This window comes from Xenopus tropicalis, chromosome 4 (genome assembly GCF_000004195.4).
Source record: "Xenopus tropicalis strain Nigerian chromosome 4, UCB_Xtro_10.0, whole genome shotgun sequence".
Lineage (NCBI taxonomy): Eukaryota > Metazoa > Chordata > Amphibia > Anura > Pipidae > Xenopus > Xenopus tropicalis.
This window is the reverse complement of record NC_030680.2, coordinates 11502175-11514604: the sequence shown is the minus strand read 5'-3', so window position 1 is coordinate 11514604 and position 12430 is coordinate 11502175. Positions and strand designations below refer to the sequence as shown.

General features: G+C 43.0%; 1 protein-coding gene across 1 annotated transcript in view; it reads right to left on the bottom strand.

Moving 5' to 3' along the window:
• c11orf49 (chromosome 11 open reading frame 49) overlaps window positions 1-12430 on the bottom strand; it is a 93021-nt gene that overhangs the window by 36956 nt on the left and 43635 nt on the right. The window contains 1 exon segment of the mRNA NM_001079316.1: window positions 511-641. Coding sequence (NP_001072784.1) covers window positions 511-641 — 131 coding nt within the window.

Genomic DNA, 12430 nt, shown 5'->3' with positions numbered 1-12430 from the left:
GTTACCCCCGAGTCACTGGCTGGGGATCCCTGCACTACATCAATGATCCCCAAGCAATGGCTCCTGAGCAACATGTTGGTCACCAACCCCTTTTATGTTGCTCCCAGTGGCCTCAAAGTAGGTGCTTATTTTTAAATCTTTGGCTCAGAAGCAAGTTTTGGAAACCCAGAGACACAGTTTTACTCTAAGCAGAGCCTCCTGCAGCCCACATGGGGCTACCAAATAGCCAATCACAGCCCTTATTTGGCATCCCCAAAGAACTTTTTTCATGGTTGTGTGGCTCCCCAACACTTTTTACATCTCAGTGTGGCTTATGAGTAAAAAAAAGGTTGGGGATCCCTGCCCTACATCATAATAAACTTCAAGGTGAACAACCCTTTAATCATGGCCATAAATGAATTTCATTTACAAATGTACATTTTTAGTGCTGAATAGGCAATTAGCAGCAGGCCATTGTGCCCAAGATAACGCCTGCGATGATACCAACCCAAATGTCCCCCCTGCTCTTACCTCCATTTTTAGCAATGGTCCTGAAACATCTCCAGAAGATTTTGAGGAACGACGCTCTGTTGTGTGGAGTGATCTGTACGAAGCCAAACTCTCTGAACAAGACGTGAGTCCCCTTGGACACGCTGGCGAAACTGTAAAGGAAAAGCGATACTATTAATTATTATTGCCTTTGGTGCTAACAAACTCACCATTAATCTTTAATAGAGGAGTTTGGATTGGCCAAACCTTATTTCTGGTTGCCTCTTTTTTTGGGGTAAGATATCAGCCTTTGGGTTGGGGGCAGACAGTGAGGGCACTTGGGGGGCAGGTTGATGACATCAGGGGGTGGGGCAGGCAGGTGAAGGGGGAAATGGGCGTAGAAACAGGCAGATAGGTTGAGCAGAGAGAGTTGGGAAAGGGAGGGGTTTAAAAGGTACAGGTATCGGACCCCTTATCCGGAAACCCATTATCCAGAAAGCTCCGAATTACGGAAAGCCCGTCTCCCATAGACTCCATTATAATCAAATAATTCAGAATTGTAAAACTGATTTCCTTTTTCTATGTAGAAATAAAACAGTACCTTGGAATTGATCCCAACTAAGATATAAATCATCCTTATTGGATGCAAAACAATCCTATTGGGTTTAATTAATGTTTTATTGATTTTTTAGTAGACTTAAGGTGCTGAGATCCAAATTACAGAAAGACCCCTTATCCGGAATACCCTTGGTCCCGAGCATTCTGGATAATGGGTCCTATACCTGTATTACAAATTTACCATCAAGTACATTGCAGGTAAATTAGTAATTTAACTGGTGATTTACCAGGTGGGCCAGTCAAATAGCAGCTGGGTGGGGGGGATTGTGGCTTTCTTAAGCTTAACAGACCTTTAGATCAATCATCCATTTTGGTTGGTTCCATCAGAAATGGGTGACCATCGGCACACATATGGGTTCTCAGCCAACAGAACAGAATGGGGTACCAGCCAAGTGTATTACATGGGATACACTCAGAGGCAAACCGGTCATATTAGTGCAATCTGTGCAACTGGGGATGCCCAATCTGTTACTGAACTACAAGTCCCAGCACCTAATGAAAGAATATTCAACAACAGATGGAAGGAAGCAGGCTGGACAGTCCATGTCAGAATTAGTAAATATATCACTAGGAAATAATATGGATTTTTATTAAGGAATTAAGTGTTTTGCTCGGCCTTTTTTTAGGCTGAAACCCAACTGTAAAAACCATCTCTGCCCTTCCATTAAACTGGTCATGGTAGCCAGGCCTTGTCAGATACCCTAGTTATTCATAGAGGAGGATAAATGGCAAATGAAGAGGTGCCCCTATGGTCTCTCTTTCAGACAGATCTCAGCGACACGCAGAGACTGAATATTTTATTTAGTAGCAAAACCAAAGTACAACAGAAGCAAAGCCCTGAGTATAAAGCCTGGGCATTCAGAGTGCCACCTGTGGAGAAGGGAGGGAGGTGAGTCTTTCATCTCCGAGCTCATTACCCACGCGAGGGCCGGCCGGCTTGCGTTTGAGGAATGGAGCTCCCTGGCACCTGTCGAGCTGTTGCTGAGGGCAGAGATGTGTCACACATTGTGGTAAGTGAGCCTGTAATGTTCATATTCCCTGTGTAGCTGGCCCCGGCCCACAAAGAGAAAACACAGTTCAATGAAGTCCTTTGTCTCTTGTTGCTTTGAAATTAGGTGCGGGCACCGTGCCAGGGTGAAGGAAACGTTTGAGCAATCTCAGAAAGCTACAGTTGTGTATCATAAAAACCAAGGTCGTGGGTTACCTGGCACCGCCTTTACTTAACCCCCTTGTTCAGCTTCCGAGCCCACAGGAATTCAAACGGAAATGGTTCTGAATATGAATGACCTATTAAAGGGAACTCCGGCTTCCGAACGAAAACCCCTATAAGAGAAATATCAGTAAAGGTTGTAGCTTGTAGCTGCCAATATCGGTCCCCTAGACCGACTGCGCCTATTACCGGTGTTCTAATTCGCCTGGGGCCAAATGAACAAATTAGCCTAAATTCACCCGATATTGCCCACCTCCAGGTAGGGATATCAGGAGAAGATCCCCTCGCTTGGCGACCTTGCCACTTGAGCGGATCTTAACGTGTATGGCCACCTTAAGACCTTTAGGACCTAAGCCAGGAGTGGGCAACTACGGCCCACGGGCCATGTCCACCCCGTTGGTCTTCTTAATCCGGCCCACCGACTCCGCAAGTCTCATCAAGCAAGACTTGGTGTCTAAGGACTGACGAGCGGAAACTCCGTAATGCTGGCCCGGCCCGTCTGTAAGCCAATGTGACCCCTGAGCCAAAAAGTTTGCCCGCCCCTGACCTAAGCATTTGTTTATGTACCTTCTGCTGTCACAACCAGTGAGTTGAAGTCCAACAAGAAGAAACGCCCTATACTACACAGATCTACTTTATAAAAATGGGGCCCTAGTGAAGGCTGCCCAGGCCCCAGCAGCCCAGATATGTGGCGAGGCCGCGAATGGGGCTGCCTTTGGGCGCTCCAAACTCAAATCCAGGCCCCTCAGCACGTGAAGGCAGCCATTACCAGTAGCGCTGATCAAAGCACCAGAAGCGCCACAGCCCTAAATGCAAGAGAAAATCTAATAAACTTGGTACATGTTCAGCAGAGTAGGTTTCCTACATTCAGACTTCTGGGTCCTCGGGCAACACAACATCAAAGGGGAAATAAAAGACGCCCTTGCTTTGATTTTCCAACACTTTCTAGGTAATATATTACTGAACTTTATTACATGGCGGAGATAACGTGGCTGTGATCAGTGCTTTACATGCTGGGGAGCTGAAAGCTCTAAAGCAATAAAATGGTGAATATTGCAATTATAACGGGGATGTAAGTGGGCACTGGTGGGAGGGGCCAGGGAGGGTTCACAGGGGTGCTTGGCGCCTTATTCTTACGCCGCTGAGCTGGTCATACAACAACATCCTCTTGTTTAGCAAGATGTGGATCTCTTACCAATATGCCCACCTTGAGATCACACCTACTGCGCGCTGGAGAAGAGGCTTCAGTAGATGTGATCTATTTGGATTGTGCCAAAGCCACAGGATCGGGTACAGAGGGTGGTGTAAGGTTCTCAGTGGGGTCCCTCAGGGTTCATTAAGTAATTATAAGTAATGTATCAGTGTTTGCAGATGACACAAAACTCTGCAGCCCAATTAATTAATCCAGCATGTGGCACCTTGCAGCAGGATCTGGGCAAACTGGCAATCTGGGCAGCAGATGAGATTTAATGTGGATCCCCTTAATATTTAAGGGTATACCCTTAATGGGACTGCACTAGGCAAATCCATAATGGAGAAGGAGCTTGGAGTCCTTGTAGATAATAAACTTGGCTGTAGCAAGCAATGCCAGGCAGCAGCTGCAAGGGCAAACAAGGTTTTGAGCTGTATTAAAAGGGGTATAGATTCACGGGAGGAGGGGGTTATTCTTCCCCTTTACAGAGCGCTGGTAAGGCCCCATCTAGAATATGCTGTTCAGTTTTGGTCTCCAGTGCTCAAACGGGACATTATTGAGTTAGAGAGGGTCCAGAGAAGGGCAACTAAGCTGGTAAAGGGTATGGGAAGTCTCAGTTATGAAGAAAGACTGGCCAAGTTGGGTCTGTTTACACTGGGGAAGAGGTGCTTAAGAGGTGACATGATAACTATGTATAAATATATAAGGGGATCATATAATAACCTCATTAATGCTTTACTTACCAGTAGGTCCTTCCAGCTGACACGAGGGCACCCACTCCATTTAAAAAAATGATTTTTTACAGTGAGAGCTGTGAGGTTGTGGAATTCTCTCCCCGAATCAGTCGTACTGGCTGATACATTAGAGAGGTACAAGAAGGGGTTGGGTGGGTATTTAGCAAGTGAAGGAATAAAGGGTTATGGGAGAACTTAGTACAAGTTGCCCCAGGGACTGGTCCCATTGCCATCTTGGAGTCAGGAAGGAATTTTTTCCCCTCTGCGGCAAATTAGAGAGGCTTCAGGTTTTTTCTCTTCCTCCGGACAAACTAGCAGTCAGGCAGGTTATATATAGGCATACAATGTTGAATATCAACCTAAATTACTAGGCTACTATGTTAAGACGTTGGCAACAATCTTCTACATAAATACCCCAGGATGGTGCAGTTTTCTTCAAAAAGTATAAATAAATAACATTTGTATATGCTGAAATCCAGCTGCAAAACAGTTCTTCTCTTTCTGCATCACTTGAAATTCTGGCAAAAGAGGAGGGACTAAAACACTGATGTTGCAAATTGTAACAACTTCTCCACAGCTTTCAGACAGCATACAGGATAGGGTTGCCCATTCTGCTGGCTTTCTTAGCCGGGCAGGGTGATGTCATGGGGGGTGGCGGAAGAGGCATGGCCATGCCGTCACAGGGCGGGGCCATGACATCGCGAGGATGGGGCTATAACAATGCGATCGGCCAATGTTAGTGAGTCCTGCTCAGTTTTCCTAATTTGGGAAAACCGGGCAGGAAGTTTTGACCTGGACAGCTCTTCCGAAAACCTGGCTGTCAGGGTCTAAACTGGACAGGTGGCAACCCTAATGCAGGAACTACATAACCCACAATGCATTGCACTGTGATGTTCCTTCCCTTACTGACATCATGTGTGCAGCAGGGAATTCTGGGATTGGGAGGATGCAAGCTGAAGGCAGGCTGAGGACAGCCAACTACTGGTACATTTACTTTATTAATTTGAGTCTCAAAGTAGTCAGCCAATCAGCAGGGAAACAGGGGGCGGGGCTTAGGGGACTGTTCTAAAACATATTATTACATTAAACATCATGAAAAGGCTGCATATTTTTTTTTATCAAGTTGCTTTAAATGATTTTGTCCTTTCGAAAAGCTTACATTATGTTTGGGTGCAGTTCCCCTTTAAAGACACGTCTATGAATGACATGTAGGAAGGTAGGAGTGCTTATGTAGCCAAGCATGTTATCACCATGAGCAGCGGCAGTGCAAATTGCACAACTACATTGCCTGCTGGAGCATAAAACAATTGGCTGTGTAGATAAAGGTTTGTTTACACTTTGTCCCTCCATAAAGTTAAGGGCAGATGAAAGTGGAACGTAATACGGCAAAACCCATTAACCCGCTATGATCAACTGTCGGTTTCTGCAGAATTGTGCTCAGTACGGGATGGGGGGGGGGGGGGGTATAAGTGCCACAAAAATATTAAAAGCAGCAGTGATTTGAACAAAAGACAGGACTATGAGTAGAGGAGGGGCTAAATACATAAATAAAAAATAAGTAATAAAAATTAACAATAAAACTGGAATAGTTTTTTGACTGCTGGGGTCAGTGACCCCCATCTGAATAACTGAAAGTGTCAGAAAAGAAAAAAACTTTTAAAGATAAAAAATGAAGACCAATTGAAAAGTTGCTAAGAACAGGCCATTCTGTAACATATTAAAGGGGTGGTTCACCTTTGCGTTACCTTTTATTTGTAGATTGTAAGCTCTTTTGGGCAGGGCCCTCTTCACCTCTTGTATCGGTTATTGGTTGCTTTATATGTTACTCTGTATGCCCAATGTATGTAACCCACTTATTGTACAGCGCTGCGGGATATGTTGGCGCTTTATAAATAAAATGTTAACAATAATAATTATGATGTAGAGAGTGATATTCTGAGACAATTTGCAATTGGTTTTCATTTTTTGTGCTTTTTTTAATGAGTTTACTATTTGTTTAGAAACTCTCCAGTTTGGAATTTTAGCTATCTGGTTGCTAGGGTCCAAATTACCTTGGCAACCAGGGCCTTGCTAAGGTAGTATTGCAGTGAGAAACTGGAATATGGATAGGAGAGGGGCTGAATAGAAAAATATGTAATAAGAAGTAACTGTAATAATAAAATTGAAGCCTCACAGAGTAATAGTTTTTGGCTGCCGGGGTCAGTGACCCCCATTTGAAAGCTGAAGAGTCAGAAGAAGGTAAATAATTCAAAAACTGTACAAATGAAATAATGAAGACCAACTGAAAAGCTGTTTAGAACAATGGCAAGACAGCAAGCACAAACAGAGCAGGAGAAAGAAAGGGAAAGCAAAGCCAGTTATTCATTAGCCACTGGTGTTTAGATGGGACAAATACAAAGACAAGAGGAGAATGAAGACATAGTGGCTGTTTAAGTTACCCTTTAGTCTACTCGAGTCCTTTTGATGACAGTGCAGCTTTGTGTTTATAACGGAGGTGGGGAAGAGCCATGGAGCTAGCGCTCAGTTCATTAACCGCCGACCCAGCATGTCACTCATTCACTGGCCAATTGCTGTAAGTTGTTCCGGGGGAACAGAGGAAGAATGGGTCCCTTACAGGCAAACAAAGGAGATTTACTGATCAGAGCTCCATTCATGCCATGGGCCCTTTCCCAAGGACTGTGGGCGAGAGGTCACATGGTCATATCAGCGATGGAAAGTGGTTTAAGCGACATTTACTAAAGTGTGACCATATGTCATATTTACTAAGAATCATACATACAATCGTAAATACGGTGAATTTTCTCCATGTGTAAATTCTCTGTGAAAATTTCCCAGTGTATTTTTCCCCTACACATTTGTATGAAGGGGGTGATGTAAATAATGAGTTTTCCAAGGTCACTGCCCTATCTTTATAATGGTAGTTTGCCAGCCGGAACCTGGAGACATTTCTCTTGCCAAAAATGTGTCTTGTGCTCTTAGTAAATTCTAGAATATTCACTGGAGAAATCTCACCTGGAGAAGAGAAGTGAATCTGCACCAATACCAAGGGAATTCCCCTGTCAGTAAACTGCCAATGCTGAGAGAAATCTTCTCCAAATCACTTACACTCTTTAGTAAATATGCCTTGGAACTTGGAAATGTATTTATTTTTTCCTATTCAGATTTTTCTAGTGCTAAAAGTCGCACACAAAAAAAAATACATATTTTTCAAAATTTACTATGCATAAAAATGGCAAAAACCATGTAGAAATCAATGGCAGATGTCCATTCCCCTGGAGGATCCTTCTTTTGCTTCAAAAACTTTAGAGGTTTGGGGTTTTTGACACTGCTTTTTTGTGTGAAATTTTGAAAAAGTAAAGGTTTTGGTGTGAATAATTGGAAAAATTCTGTGTTTCGTGACTTTCCTGCACTGAATTTTTTAGTTCTGAAACGAGTTATTGGCCAATCATTTTCCTACCATGGCAATGGGTCGTTTAGTTGATTAGACAATTTCGGTTGGATAAGAATAAAATCAGTGCAAGTATTGTGTATCTATCAATATCATTGGGGGCCCTACAATGGGAGTCACTTCCGTACGATTGGTCCATGCCAATTATTTCATGTTCAGAACATCCTCCCATTGGTTATTTTTATCCTACGACTTTAGGCTGACTGAGTTTTTGATCGTTGCATTAAACATACGGCGGAAGAAAGATAAACTCTGGACATGTCTGGCCACCTTAAAGCCGGGCATACACTCACCGATATTATCGTACGATATTCCGTGCGTGTATGGCGGCTCGATGAGACAACCGATATCGCAAAGGCTGAGGATATTGCTCGATCGAGGACCGTTGAAGGCGCCCAAGCAAGATCTACATTCAGGGCTGAATCGGAAGATGGAGGTAGAATTTCTATTGTTTCTACCTCCATATCCAACGATTCAGCCCTAAACGTCAATGGAGGGTGAGACCAATGGTGGCACAAAAGATCATTATTGCTACGTGTATGGCCACCTTATGGGGCACATTCATTAAAGTATGAATCCGAATCACGAAATCCGATTATTTCTGATGATTGCAAAAGTCACGAAAATTCTGTTTGTTTGAATATGAAGATTTCATACTTATGATCTCAAAGTTCAGAAATTTTCGTATCCGAACGTTACAAACTTTTCTGACTTTGATCCTTCAGTGCATGATTTTGGAAGCCTCCCATAGGGCTCAAACTTTCGTACGAATCTTTCGTACTTGTTGCGACAAATACGATTTTGTCGCACAAATTGTTGTGTAAATTGTCGAAAATATCACAGAAAATACGCAAAAGTTGTAAACTTTAGAAAAAATACTCATTTTTTGTAATCGGACCTGTCGTACTTCAATGAATGTGCCCCTAAGTGTCTTGTCTCTGTAAAGGTAGCCATACACGGGCCGATTGTATCTGCCGATATCGGTCCCTTGGACTGATTCGGCAGCTTATCGGCCCGTGTAGGGGCAGAAACAAGGGGCCTGGCCGACCGATATCTGGCCTGAAATCGGGCAGATATCGATCGGGCAGTTTAGAAAATTCAGTCGGATCGGGGACCGCAATGGCTCGTTGATGCAGTCCCCGAACCGACTGCCCCATTGCCGCCAATATAATTCGATCGTTTGGCCCGAGCCTACATGCTCCCCGATATCGCCCACCCGTAGGTATGTATAACTTTATTTATAAAGCGCCACAAGGGTACGCAGCGCTATACAATCTTACAGAATACAAAATTACACACAGGGAGGACAAGTGATGTAATAAATATATATATATATATATATATATAAGTGCCATGTGGTATGAGACACAGTAGGAAGGAGGTCCCTGCCCCGTAGAGCTTACAATCTAAGTGGTTGGGTAACATACAGGCACAAACTGGAAGGTGAGAGTGCACCAGGTATGGGCATTTGCCCTTAAGAGCAGGACTAGGTGGGGATATTGGGAGAAGATCTGCTCGCTTGGCGATCTCGCCAAACGAGCAAATCTTAACGTGTATGGGGACCTTTAGGGTAATATACACAAACTTACTGTTCCTTAATGCCATGAATACAGGCTGAATCCCACACATTGGGGTGCTGGTGAGGTTCCAACGATCAGTACAATGATACTGGGACCTATAGGAAACCCAGTGGTAAGTCCTTTGTAGGCAGAAGGGCATTCAGAGCTTGGCCCATTTGGCAGGGATGGGTTTATTAGAAGCTCTTTGTCTTCCCCCAACCTCTTGTTTTTCTTTGAAGGGAAGGTCAGTAAGTTAACGTTTCTTTAACTCTCCTACCTACAGGGCCGGCTGACAAATAGCTGAGGCCGGGTTATAAAAGGAAAGTTCTTGGAAACAAGAGAATGTGTCTTTGATCAGAGTAGCACAGCAGGGTGTGCAGTAACTCAAGCTCCTATTGTTGGCTGTCAGGCACTGGGCACATTCCCCCACTGGGCAATACACTATGGGGAAACAAGAGCCTCGTCGCTAGTAGGAAGCCACATTATAAAGATGGAATACAAACAGAATAGGCAGTTGCTTTACAGAGGGGAGGGAAGGAATCTGCAGAGGGCTGGCAGCCTCTCACTATCTGGCAAGCTCCTTGCTGTCTTTATCAGACTTATTTACAGACAGTCGCCATACAGAGACTTCTCAGCCTGAGGCAAACCCAGAATCAGGCGCCCTCTGCTCACAAGAAGGTCAGTGAGATGTGAAAACATAGTTCTTAGGGTGAAGACACACAGAGCTACTTGTCACGGCTACTACACGCCAGAAAATACTGTGTCATAGACAATACTGAGAATTGCCTCTGCTAAAACACACGTAGAGACAATTATCAGTAAATGATCAGCATTGTCTATTTTAGTAGCCGTGACAAGTAGCTGCTACTAGTAGCTCCTTGTGTCTTCACCCTAACAGTCACCTTTATATAGTTTTTAAAGGCTACAAGACAGCAAATAGCCATTTCTCCTTTGAAACGTAACCTCATGGCCTTTTGGGACAGCCCCACGGTTTAAGAAACTCATACAGGTTGGAGGGTTTGGCCGTTTCTGGAATAAATGATAAAAGGGCACTGAAAAGGCAATAAAGAACAAAGGACCCTCAATTCCTTTTCAATGGCCTTTTCAAAAATAGCCAGCATCCTGCCTCCATAATGTCCCCATCATCAGTCCCTACCCAATTGGAACCTGCAATCTAAGGTCCAGAGCACAGGCTTAAAGGGGAGGTTCGCCTTCAGGTTAACATTTAATATGTTATAGAATGGTCAATTCTATTAGCCTCCTTCTTCTGACTCTTTCCAGCTTTCAATTGGGGGTCACTGACCCCGGTAGAGCATAAACTATTGCTCTATGAGGCTACAATTTTATCGTTATTGTCATTTTCTATTACAGGTATGGGACCTGTTATCCAGAATGCTCGGGACCTATGTCTTTCCGGATAATGGATCTTTCCGTAATTTGGATCTCCATACCTTAAATCTATTAAAAAAATCATTTAAACCCAACAGGACTGTTCTGCCCCAATAAGGGGTAATTATATCTTAGTTGGGATCAAGTACAGGTACTGTTTTATTATTACAGAGAAAAGGGAATCATTTAACCATTAAATAAACCCAATAGGGCTGTTCTGCCCCCAATAAGGGGTAATTATATCTTAGTTGGGATCAAGTACAGGTACTGTTTTATTATTACAGAGAAAAGGGAATCATTTAACCATTAAATAAACCCAATAGGGCTGTTCTGCCCCCAATAAGGGGTAATTATATCTTAGTTGGGATCAAGTACAGGTACTGTTTTATTATTACAGAGAAAAGGGAAATCATTTAACCATTAAATAAACCCAATAGGGCTGTTCTGCCCCCAATAAGGGGTAATTATATCTTAGTTGGGATCAAGAACAGGTACTGTTTTATTATTACAGAGAAAAGGGAATCATTTAACCATTAAATAAACCCAATAGGGCTGTTCTGCCCCAATAAGGGGTAATTATATCTTAGTTGGGATCAAGTACAGGTACTGTTTTATTATTACAGAGAAAAGGGAAATCATTTAACCATTAAATAAACCCAATAGGGCTGTTCTGCCCCCAATAAGGGGTAATTATATCTTAGTTGGGATCAAGTACAGGTACTGTTTTATTATTACAGAGAAAAAGGAAATTATTTTTAAAAATTAGAATTATTTTCTTATAATGGAGTCCATGGGAGATGCCCTTTCCATAATTCGGAACTTTCTAGATAAAGGGTTTCCAGACAACGGATCCTATACCTGTACTTATATCTCTATTTCGGTGCTCTCCTATCCATATACCAGTCTCTCAATCAAATCGGTGCATGGTTGCTAGGTTAATTTGGCCCCTAGCAACCAGACAGCAGCTAAAATTCCAAACTATAAAGCTGCTAAATCTTTCAAAAACCACAAATAATAAAACATGAGGACCAATTACTCTGTACATCTCTAATTAGGAGCAATACAGTTATCCGTTACAGATTCATGTTGTTTTTGTTGCTTCTGAGAGGCACGTTTCCCCGTCGGGCTGCTCTGGAATGTGCTGCCGTTTCACCTACAGGAGACTGGCCTAATTACTGGATGCTCACGTGTAACACATTCTGTTTGTATGGCCTCGGGGCCCCAGTTATAAGTGCTCTCTGATTACCAGAAAAAGCACCTGTTGTAACTGCCGTCCCCCCCTACAGTGCCGGCTTGCATAAGCTCTCCCCAGCTCCCAGCCCAGCCAAGGGGATGTCCCACTGCAGCTAACGGGGAGGTTCAATGAGGGTTAAGAGAGGACACACAAACAGGGAGAAATTGAAAGAAAGGATGAGATTTTCAATGAACAAGAGCGGAAAAAATATTTAAAGGGGCGGCTCACCTTCAGGTTAACTTTTAGAATTTTTAATTGGTCTTCATTTTTCTATTTGTTATAGTTTTTTAATTATTTATTGTTATTGTTTTCTCTGTAATAATAAAACAGTACCTGTACTTGATCCCAACTAAGATATAATTACCCCTTATTGGGGGCAGAACAGCCCTATTGGGTTTATTTAATGGTTAAATGATTCCCTTTTCTCTGTAATAATAAAACAGTACCTGTACTTGATCCCAACTAAGATATAATTACCCCTTATTGGGGGCAGAACAGTCCTATTGGGTTTATTTAATGGTTAAATGATTCCCTTTTCTCTGTAATAATAAAACAGTACCTGTACTTGATCCCAACTA